This window comes from Amblyomma mixtum, chromosome 6, assembly GCF_055824585.1.
Source record: "Amblyomma mixtum isolate Tamu chromosome 6, ASM5582458v1, whole genome shotgun sequence".
NCBI classification, from domain to species: domain Eukaryota; kingdom Metazoa; phylum Arthropoda; class Arachnida; order Ixodida; family Ixodidae; genus Amblyomma; species Amblyomma mixtum.
The window spans coordinates 16,638,217-16,648,898 of NC_143017.1; the positions used below are offsets into that span (position 1 = coordinate 16,638,217).

The following is a 10,682-nucleotide window of genomic DNA, read 5'->3' on the forward strand; positions in this document are numbered from 1 at the left end:
GGGCCGCCGGCAGCAGTTGGTCAATAAATAAACACAGGATTCGCTATTTTGTGTAAATTAATTGTTTCCTTTCATACTGCAGCAAAGCTTCTTAATATTCCTTTTTTTTGAGGTTCTATGCGGCCGGCACACGGCTTTATCACTCAACAAAGGCACGGCGATTACAATTCTCGACGAAACCATCGAATTAATAGATGCCTTCGCCCTTTCTGAATCATCCGAAAAAAAAACCAGCTCTCCCAATGCCACACATCTACCTTCGACATGAAGCCAGCGCTGCCCGGGAACAGACAAGACCAGATCTGCAGTCTTCTTCAGAGATACAGCGCTTGTTTTTCCACCTCGAGAGAGGCCCGACGAACATCTGTAGCAAATAATTCCATAACCAGTGAACACTCCCGTCCTCAGTGCCGAAGCCGAAAGCAGTAACGCCAAGCCATTCAGGGTGAAGTCGAGGAAATGCTGCGCGGTGACGTCACTCAGCCATCGAAGAGCCCATGGGCAGCCCCGGTCATCCTCATGAAGGAAGTGGGTAATATCCGTTTTTGCGCCGAGCACGCTTGTTGCTGTCGCAGCCTCCGAGACATTGAGTTCATTGTGGGCGCAGGTGCGCCCAAAGAACAGCTTCTTTTGGAAGCCCTTTTCGCTGTGTTCCTGACTGCCGCACAGCTGTCCCAACTACGTGACAATACTCTAGCCCAATGTATACTTAAGGCTGATGTCGCACGGAGGTTGAGGCCGAGTCTGAAAACGACAAGGTCCAAAAAGCGGACTGAAAATATAAAAATTCCTTCTCGAAAAACACAAACAAAAACTGAGCTGTTAAATACTGTTAAATACCTCTTCAGCGCACCTTCCGTCGTGAGTATCAACGGCGTATTGCATTACGAACGATCAGTACTCCAGGCCTAGCTAGCTCTAGCGAAGTGACGTGCTCAGTGCCGAAATGTGACTCAATATGACGAGCTGAGTAAATCAAAGGCTGCTGCGGAAAGCGAAGTAGTGAGATAACCTCGCCAGATAATCGGCCAGTATCGATTACCGCGTCAATGCATTTAATTGACCGGGTTGGTTTCTTAGGGAGCGCCGTGTCTTGTTATGTGTAGTGCACGTGTGTGCGTAGTGTCTGAGAGTTTGCTAGGAAAGACGAATTTAGGATACACTGTCGATGAGCGCGCAAAAAAAAAAAGCGCGGTAAACCCAGCCACACCAAGGCGCACTACAAGCAGCACTTAACAGTGAAATCTCGCAGCTCGAGGATCCGCGTAAATCGCGGCCGTCGAACCACTAATGCGTCTTCTAGTTACGTAACGCCGGTTATCTAACTAGCTGAGTGTGTTCCGCAAGCGTAGCTATGTACGCTATTCAGGTAGCCGGTACGCCATGCGACACCACTGAAGTCGCCCGCTAGCGCGCGATTTATTTCGATTTTATACGCCAGCTGGGTAAGCCCAGTCGATAAACGAAAGGGTCGCTACGAAACTGGGCGCAGAACTAAGCGCAGCTTTCAAGAGGGAGAAAGCGCAAAAGAGGAGAAGCACACTCTCGTGTCCCGTCTACGTTCTGCGCTGTTAACGGCAGGATGCAAAACCAACACGCCCGAGCTGCTGTACTGGGCAAGGGAGAGGAGCAGCTGCTTACACCAGCCGTCGCCCACGCGCGGCGCTTACGTAGTAGGCGAAGGAAAATGAAAAGAGCCGGGCCATTACTTTTATTCGCCATGGGCTTCGCGACCAGCGGCCGCAGCGAGAGAAGCAAGCAGCGACCCCTCCCACAGCCGCGCACAAGAGGAGCGCTTTCCCCCACTGCCTCATCCTTCGCGCGTTCCCATGACAACCAAAATTTCAACCTCGCGCAAGGCGCTGTGGCGCCACCTAGTATGGCGCCCTAGAAACTCGGGCGGCAGCACTTGGAGCCGGCGAGAGTAAGCGCGCGTCAAACAAAAGCGGCGGCGTGGTATTTGAGAAACACGCGTGATTAGTGCCTCCCAGTGGCCCGTTCTGCGGCGCAAGCAGCAGCAGAAAGGCCGGGGAAGAGCGACGGCGGCTCCCCAAAACCGGTTTTCGGCGGCGGCCGCGTGAATGCCGTTTCGAAGGCCGGTGGGAACCAGTGAGTCACGGGAAAGGTACGATCAACACGGAAAGTGGTTCGACAAAAGCGGGCTCGCGTCGGCGCACATCTGCTGGGCGTCATAACCGTCGGCGCGCTACTAGAAAAAAGGAACGAGACAAGCGGCGATTCGCTCGGTGAACGGATAAGGTTGGCGAGTGAAGAGTTCAAGACCAAGCTGGGCTGCACAGCAACTCCTCTGGCCACTCTAGCAGAGCGATAGCTGCTCGGCTGCAGGCAGATTTTTGGCGCCAGTGGTTCCAACGCTGCCACAATGCGAGCATGCCTGTCGACAGGGTGTGTTGCTCGACTAGTTAGTTTTTGTCAGATGTGGAATCGCAGCGCTGCAGACGAGGGCACAGAGAGGACACACACGCATCAGTGCAGTTGCGCGTGCGTCCTCTCTGCGTAGTCGAGAATAGAAAACAGGAGCGCAGAAAAAAAGAAAAACAGCTGAAGAACGACGTAGGACAAGCGCACACTTCATCTGACTTTAATCTCTGAAGAGCAAATATGCAGAAACCTAGGCATGCGCAGAAGGAAACCTCATGTGCATTCAACAGAACAGCTCAAGATATGAAATCTCAGCTTTGAAAAGGCTCACAGATGTATCGCTGACCCAGCCTTTTCCTCTTTTTCTTATGTGGTACACCTCCAAAACCTCCCGTGCTTTACTATCGCCGCTCCTGCCCAGAATCTTTAACCCATCAAGTCGTGGTTCCCACTTTTTGCAGTGCTCACAATTTTCCCCCGCCGTATGTTCTGCCGCTCGGTGACACACCTTGCACTCTGCGCAGTGTTTCGGTAGCTGTGCACCTCCTACTTCTTTGAGCGAACGGTGCTCTGCTGCACGGTCATTGAGGCACCTGCCTGTTTGGCCCTCATAAGCCTTCCCGCAGGTCAGCGGTATCTCATAGACCACATCGGTGCAGCACTTCACAAAGTGTTTCCTATGTTGTTTAACCGCAGCCGTTCCTCTTTCCATCGCTCGCTACACGTGCGCAGATCTGTGCAAGCTTTGGTGGAGCCGAAAAGACGACAGGCATGCCATGTGCCTGTCGAAACTAGCCTCTGGCTACGGGTCCTAGAGCATTATGCGTATTGTACCTTTGTAAATGGATTTTCGTTTCGTTTCGTTCGTTTGAGTCTATTTGCCACCTTTTTTACGCTGTGGGCAACACTGTGCACATGCGGAACAACTTCAGGTTTCGCGTCTTGCTTCCTGCTTTCTGATCGGAGCGAAGGAAGGACGTACGCCGCTATGAACTAGGGTGGCTGTGGTGAATACTATGAGGGTTAGGTAACATGCAACATAAATGGCTCGAAAGCTGAACATTGAACAGCCGCCGCCGGTGTCTGTTGGTCGAGAGTCGGACACTAAATTCGGAGCTCCTGGGTTCGGGAAAGAATGCTTTTCAAAACTAGAAGGCGACCATACGGCAATACATTTTAGCTGCCGCTTTCAGATGGCGTTGTCTGTAAGTACCCGGGAAGCGTGACAGGTTACTACGTGAGCAGAGTCTTTCAACTGATTTTCCAAAGCATGGGAAGTTGTGATTAACTCGTACCCGACCACGCAAGTCAGGGGCACCGAGCAAGCCCAAGCAGACGCCGCCAGCCACCTGGCACACTAATCACACCCTTTTTGCCGATGAACTAAAGTTTTTTCACTTTCCAACTGTTATCCCGAGAATTCGAATGACAGAAACCTGTCAACCGAGCCTGTCAATATCAGGATGAGTTCCAAAAACGACGGCGGCCCTGTTCATCCTATCGGGCCTTTTACCCACTTAATACCATTCCCATAGCATTACATGTACACAGGGCCATGAAGGGCTTGAAGGCAGTGAGGTGGCAAGCAATATAGTTTGCTAGGTAACAAACCGAACAGATCCTTGCCTCAGCCCTCTACTACCAAACAATAGTGGACGGCAAGACATTCTAAGACTGAACCGGAAAAATTATCCCCCTCCCCGAATTACTCACCACAGAAGAAGCCACATACAGACAAACTATTTCCTTAACTTGAACTGTGCAGCCTCATCCACCCTTTCATATACCACCAACCTGTCAATGGTGCGGCGGTAAGCACACGATATTGCACAATTCGCTCCGTTAGGCAGTCCTGACCAGCAGTGGCCTGCAGGACCAAAGTCAGACCATCGAATGAGTCCTCCAGAGTACTGAACTAAGTTGTCCGCCTACCTGACTCATACAGCATTTAAAAGGCTTATAAAGATTTGTTTCTCTCTCTACTTAGTATGATATCAGTGTTCTGCGCTCAACGGAGGCTTGACGTTTGAATCACGTGATGCGTGATCACCATGGCCAGGCGGAAGGCTAGACTGCCCGTTTCAATGCCCCCTTCTTAGAACGGAAGCATGCCGCTTAAGCACGACCAGCGAAACGATGCTCTCCGTCATATACTGAAAAACAAAAACAAAAACTGACAGATGGTGGAAAGGAAAAGAAAGGCACAGAGACTGTTTTATTCTCAGTGGCCGCCTCAGCCAAGGATTGAGGCATCGCAGGAACCAGGCGGCCTGTAAGGGCGTCGGAGACTCACCTTCCGCTTGGAGCTTCCGTGGGGGTTCTTTGGGGAAGGCATCCCTCCGCGGCAGTCCATGCTGTAGTGACGGCGCCGCGGTCACCGCTAGTCGCAGCCGCTCGAGCCAGTCAAGGAGCGCGCTGTTGGGGCGATGACGGCCCTGGAGAGGGGGTCGTCGGCAGCAGCAGGAACTGTGTGTCGATACAGGGGCGAATCCCGCAAGGGGAACCGTGTAGAAGGAGCAGAAGGCGGCTCGGGAAGATCTTCCAGGGGCTCGACGGCTGTCGCGCTATCCGTGGGGCTTGGCTGTGTTCGCGTTGCTCTCGTCCCCCTGGCGTCGTCCCGTCTATTGCACCAAGCCCGAGGCCTGCAGGGAAGCACAGGGCGAACATTACGTGCGCTGCACCGAGAAGTGTTCAAGCTGTCTCAGCCAGAAAAGACTAAGTGTGAGGACGGCTTCCTTGGGCCCTATGCTCTAACGATCCATTTCCTTTCCGTTCCATTTGGTCCTCTGTCAATGGCAGCTGCTCAGCCCATTGCATTACAGCGTTAAAGCAGAAGTCACGCTGGCCCCATTACAAAAATTTTTTAGACAGTCTATAGAGTGTTCATAGACTTCTGTCTATGAAGTCTATAGACTCTGTATAGACAAATCCTTCAGAGCGGTCTATAGGCAATACAAATGCTATAGAGAGTCTATAGACAATCTTTAGATTTATGGCCGAACACTTTTAGTAGGGTTTTGTCTATCGACAGTCTATAGACTATGAATAGATAAAGAGAAATATCTATAGGAAGACAACAGAGTACATAAGAAGTCTATAGACCGTCTATAGACCATTTAAATAAGGGCCCTGTCTGAAACATGCCCATGATGCCACCTGCTTGCATAATCGTGTCCCGAGCCCATGTCTCAGTCGCTGACCAGCGCCCACGTCCACGAGTAAGAAAGCATAACGTCGCTTTTGACCCGCCTGACGAAGTTTATCCCCGATAATTTCAACTCAGGAAAAAAAAAATCTTGGCGTCGTTTGCGCGACGCATTGGCACAACGTGGTCGTTGTCATTGACGATTGGCGAGCTCGCAATGGGAAGCGTCCTTAAACCCCGGCAGAACGGTAGCTATGTCCATAACACACAAATGTCAGCATTTAGATTTTTTATATAACCTTCATGGAAATCCACTCAACCGAGTAACTGAGCATAAATACGTTGGCCTCCCAGTAACCTCCAACCTGACATGGACCGCTCATGTAAACTCAGTGGCAGCTAAAGCAAAGAAAAGACTAGGACCAACCAGGCGAATGCTTAAACGAGTCTCCCTTCAGGTAAAGCTATGTGAATACTAAGTCTGGGTGCGTCCTATATTCGAATACGCAGGCGAAGCATGGCGTCCGCATACCAAAACTCTATCACTCCTAAGCTTGAACAAGTCCAGCGGCGTGCTTTGCGTTCCGTGTATTCATGCTATCGCAGGGAAGAATCTTTTTGCCCACTTTACGCACGAGCAGCGGACTTGCCTCTTCTTGAGAATGAAAACAGAAGCGCCTGCACGTGACATAATGAACAGCTTGGTACATGTCGACAAACAGCAGCATATGCAGGAGGATTTATCGCGAATAACCCGTCATAAGTAAAGTAGACGTGTAACGGAGGTCAAAGTTTCGAAAGTCTGCTTCAGGCAATCGTTCTTTCCATCTGCAGCACGGCACTGGGATAGACTTCCTGAAAATTCCATGCTTCCAGAAGTGTGCAAACATACAAGCTAATGATGTTGTTGATTTTATTGTGTAACTCATGCCGCGGGTATGCCAAGTGTTTCAGGGAAGGCGATCGCTAATTTTTGAATATAGCGTTTTCGACGTAAAGAGAAGCTTTTTGTGGCATAGTAATACCAGCGTTTGAAGACGTAAAAAAAAAACAGGCAACTAACGTTAGCTAGTAAAGTCATTAATTAAATTCTAATAATTAACATTTAACAACTACAGCTAGGCACCTGACTGTTGTCTGCCATTAGTAATAGCCATATCAGGTTTTAGAATTGCGAAAGCGCGATTACCCTCGCAGCTCCGGCTTTACAATATTTGGTTATTTCGACTGCTTACGAGCACTGGAGGAGTTGCTTTGCCTGCATGCTGTCTTAAAGCGCGTGTATTTTGCCACGATGAAGAAAAATTTCGTACAGTTACAGCAGCGAGGGTAATCGTGTTTTCGAAAGTTTAAAACCTGATATGCCTATTACTTAAGGTCGGCTAGAAATCTCGAATTGCAGTCAGGTTCCTATCGGTAATAGTTAAAGCGTTAACTATTAGAATTTAGTTATTCATTTAGCAAGTTAACACAATTCACCTGTTTTTCACTTCCTCCAACATTGGTATCACTATGCTGCAAAAATCTTCTCTTTACCTCGAAAACGAAGTTTTTAAAATTTAGTGATCACCTCCCCTGAAACACCTGGTACATTTGTGTGCGCGTGTATGCGTGTGTGTGCGACTGCACTTTATCACTGACAACCTGAAACCAGGCTACGTTAGGGTGCAATGAGGTACCTCCTGGAAAAAAAAAAGATCACTTTCCTGTCTGGGTCAATAAGATTTTACTGTATTCCAAGCCACCCTAAACCCTTTCCATATACCTTTTCAGTTCTCATCTTATCGCTTTTTGGCTTGTCAATTCTTGTCTCACTACACAATCCTTTTACCTGCTTTAAGCGTCTCATTGAAGTTTGGGCTGTTAATTGTTACCATATTTTTGCCATCCTTTTACCTGCTGTATCTATCGCTTCACTGAATTTTTGGCTGCGTTGATTGTTGGGCCCCATTCATTTTATGTGTTTCTACCGCTTCATGAATTTTTGCCATATTAATTCTTGCCTCATCTAAGCCATCTTTTCACCTCTTTTTATGCCTAGTTTTTAAGGCGGTAGCCTTTATAGTAGAACGTCCTTTCTGGCTACTTGGTTCATAGTTCCAGAAAGGTTGAAACTTGGTTAAAGGCTAACGCTTGGAATGCACACTTTCAAACGGCAGCGGCTTCTTCTCTGACCTGAGGTTGTAATACAAACAAATATGCTTGAAGGGGAATTCAAGATCTAAGTCCAGGAATTGTAGGCAGTTAGTTATCAGTGGCCAACTCATGGGTGAAGGTGAGTACCTCGGAAGTAGCTGCAAGCGTACCTAGAACGTTGGTGACGGCATCAGCGGGATTATCCTTAGCGAAGATTATACTGTCACGTTGTAGTGACGGCAGTCCAGCGGTCAGGAAGACATCAGAAATACTTGCAAACGAAGCTCTTTATTAGGGCTGACTTGCGCCCGCAAAAGAACTGAATCACTCGGCGTAAGCAACAAGCGTGCTCGTCAATCGTCGATCTACGAATGTCCACAGTAAAAAATTTTACACCCCTAAGGGTGCTAAAAAGGTGCTCCGGCAATGTGCACCCTTTGGTGCACCTTTATAACACCCTTATTTTGCCCTTTACACCCTTCATCACTGTCTGAAAGGGTGCTATTCCTCCAAGCACCCTTCATTTTGCGTAGGGTGTAGAAAGGGTGTAAGGAGGCTACTTTTAATGACCATATATTTAAGTATATACTGCCTTTCAAGGCTCGTGTGTACCAGAGATACAACTAAAAAAGTGGTAGCCACGCATAAAGATTACTTCGAACAGATGCGCATATCTTTACATCTAGTTGGCAAAAAACTGCCAACTAAACACAAGTGTTTTTCTCAAGCGGTTTTTAGGACTGTGTAGCACATATGTGCACTACCAGTCTGCCAGAATCACTTACGCTGAACAACTCATAGAACAATTTGCTCTTGATTACATCTCTTCAGTGCTCTGTCATATTTAAGTGCCTTGCATTTATCTTCTGGCATTATTGTAAAAAGCAATATAATCTGAGGACCTCATCTAACACTATAGATGAAAATGGGTGAAATCTAGTTCGATAAAAAATGATTTTAATCACCAGAAAAGTGAAGCATAAAAAGTGGAAACAAGACCAAATGCAGCATATTACACTGCAAGCATTCACAGAAAAATTAACACTTTGTAATTGAGGAACATGTGATAATGAAAAAAGTTCAGTAAGTGCAATGCATGTGTAGAAGCATGCAGCAAGCAATTTAGAATGTCATATGATGAAAGGCTAAAAATTGCTTTGTCCTGGACCTGCAAGCATGCTTTTGTGACGCAAGCTCGGAAAGTTTTTGTTTCTGTATAGGTATCAAAAATGATCCCATGTGGTTCCGTGAGAAACATTCTTTATAATCACCCATTTATACAATCCAGTAAGCAGGATGTTGCTGCAAGCCGACTTGGGAGTAAGATGCGGAGGATGTCTGATTAATGTTCTTGCCTTTGGAAGCAACAGCAGCGCAAGCAACAGATCGTTAATCCGCGCGTTTATGCCAGTGGTAATTGCTGGCAAGCGCTGAAATTTCTTCGGGCACCGATACGGCAGAATACCCAATTATAATACCAAAAATAAAATAAAAAGTAAGAAAAAAAAACTTTTTCACATCGAAACCGAAACAGAAACTGCTTGTCACCGCCAGGTGGCTGCTGGTAGCTGTTTTTCTGTATAACCCTCATGGCGGTTCGGACGCTGTGACACGCTTCGACGTTTGTTAAAATTCGCTACTTGGATTGTGAGCCGTTGTGAAATGTGTTGTGGTTTGCGTGTGTTTCTTCTTGCACAAGGGTGCGCAATCGCGTAGTGCTGTCGACATACCCTAGTCGAGGCAAAGGGTCATTTTTCTGGTCTCTAACTTTTCAGTCTGAGCGCTTTGTGTAGTGCAGGATGGGTGTCCAGGCACAAAGATGCGTGGAGTGTCGCGGTTGAAAGGTTCGAAATGAGGCCTGGAATATTTTCTTCTGTGTGACTACGTGGTAGAGTGTGCCGGCTACGCAGCACTCGTGCTGAACTCGCACTGGTTGGTGTAGTCATGGAGGTAAAAAAACTAGGAGGGAGTGCGCTCAGCCTCTGCAAGCCATCCTCCTCTGACGCCGCTGCCGAGGGCCCTTTTGCGCACTGACTCATGGGAAATAGGCCCTCCTCCACAGTTACCAGACTGCCAGCCAGCTGTGCTTTTTAGTGAACGTCCGTGCTCCGAAGTAGCGCAGCGCCTGTGTTGCAGCTTTGGCGGAATGCGTACCGAGCTCGAGGTTGTCTGAAGGCTCCGCATCTCTGTTGATTACACTCTTGAGTTTTTGGGTGCACTGTAGGAAACTGCGGGTAAACTTTTCATCAAAGGGTGCGGCCGCGACCTCGTCACTGTTCAACTGTGGTTCATAAAGAGAATGGAGAGGAATTCCTTTCGTCGTTATACACACATACGGAGCGTTTATTTCAGCGCATGCTATGAGCGGAGAACTCGAGAGTAGGCGAAGAAACGAGCCTCTAAAAAAGGGCGCAGCGGCTTCCAGAGCGCTCACGGCGGACGGACGTGTTGAACGAGCGCTCCGGCGCTGCGCAAGATTCTATTTCTCGGGCAGGCGGACTTCGGCCCGCCCATGGGCCCTCCGTTCTCCGCTGTTCTCGAGGCACAAGTCGTGCCGAATACGCGCGCGCACATAGGCGGTGCCGACGTGAAATTCAGCAGTGAAGTATTTCTCTCTCTCTCGCTGTCGAGAGAGAGAGTGCCGGCGGCTGTACGTCTGCCCCTGCGCGGGGTCTCCCGGCCACTGCGCACAATCACTTACAAAAAGAAGTAAACTAGCCGCGCGCTCGTAGCGTCCTGTCTCGGACTAATCGCGCGCGCGGTACACTGCACTAGCGGCCGGGGTGGGGCGCCCGGCCGCGTATACCGTCGGAGGTAGCACCCACGGAGCGTTCGTGTCACGCGTGCATTACCTGGCGAAGAGCGAGCGGGAAGTCAAATCCGCCTGCTCGATGAACGCACAGTGGCTCACCACTGTTCTGTCACGGGTATAGAGGCTAGAATATCACGGGTGCGTGCAGTGCCGCGGGGCCATAGGAGTGCTTCGAGACTGTCCGGGATGATTCCCAGCGCCCTGCAG

The 10,682-nt window shown here is 49.0% G+C and overlaps 1 protein-coding gene across 1 annotated transcript in view; it reads right to left on the bottom strand.

Moving 5' to 3' along the window:
• The window catches only part of nab (NGFI-A-binding protein homolog), a 661,188-nt gene that overhangs the window by 624,926 nt on the left and 25,580 nt on the right, over positions 1-10,682 (bottom strand). Inside the window, exon 2 of the mRNA XM_089547593.1 lies at positions 4,676-5,024. Within this exon, the coding sequence (XP_089403719.1) occupies positions 4,676-4,735 (60 nt within the window). The 5' untranslated portion in view covers positions 4,736-5,024. The remainder of the gene's footprint in view (positions 1-4,675; positions 5,025-10,682) is intronic.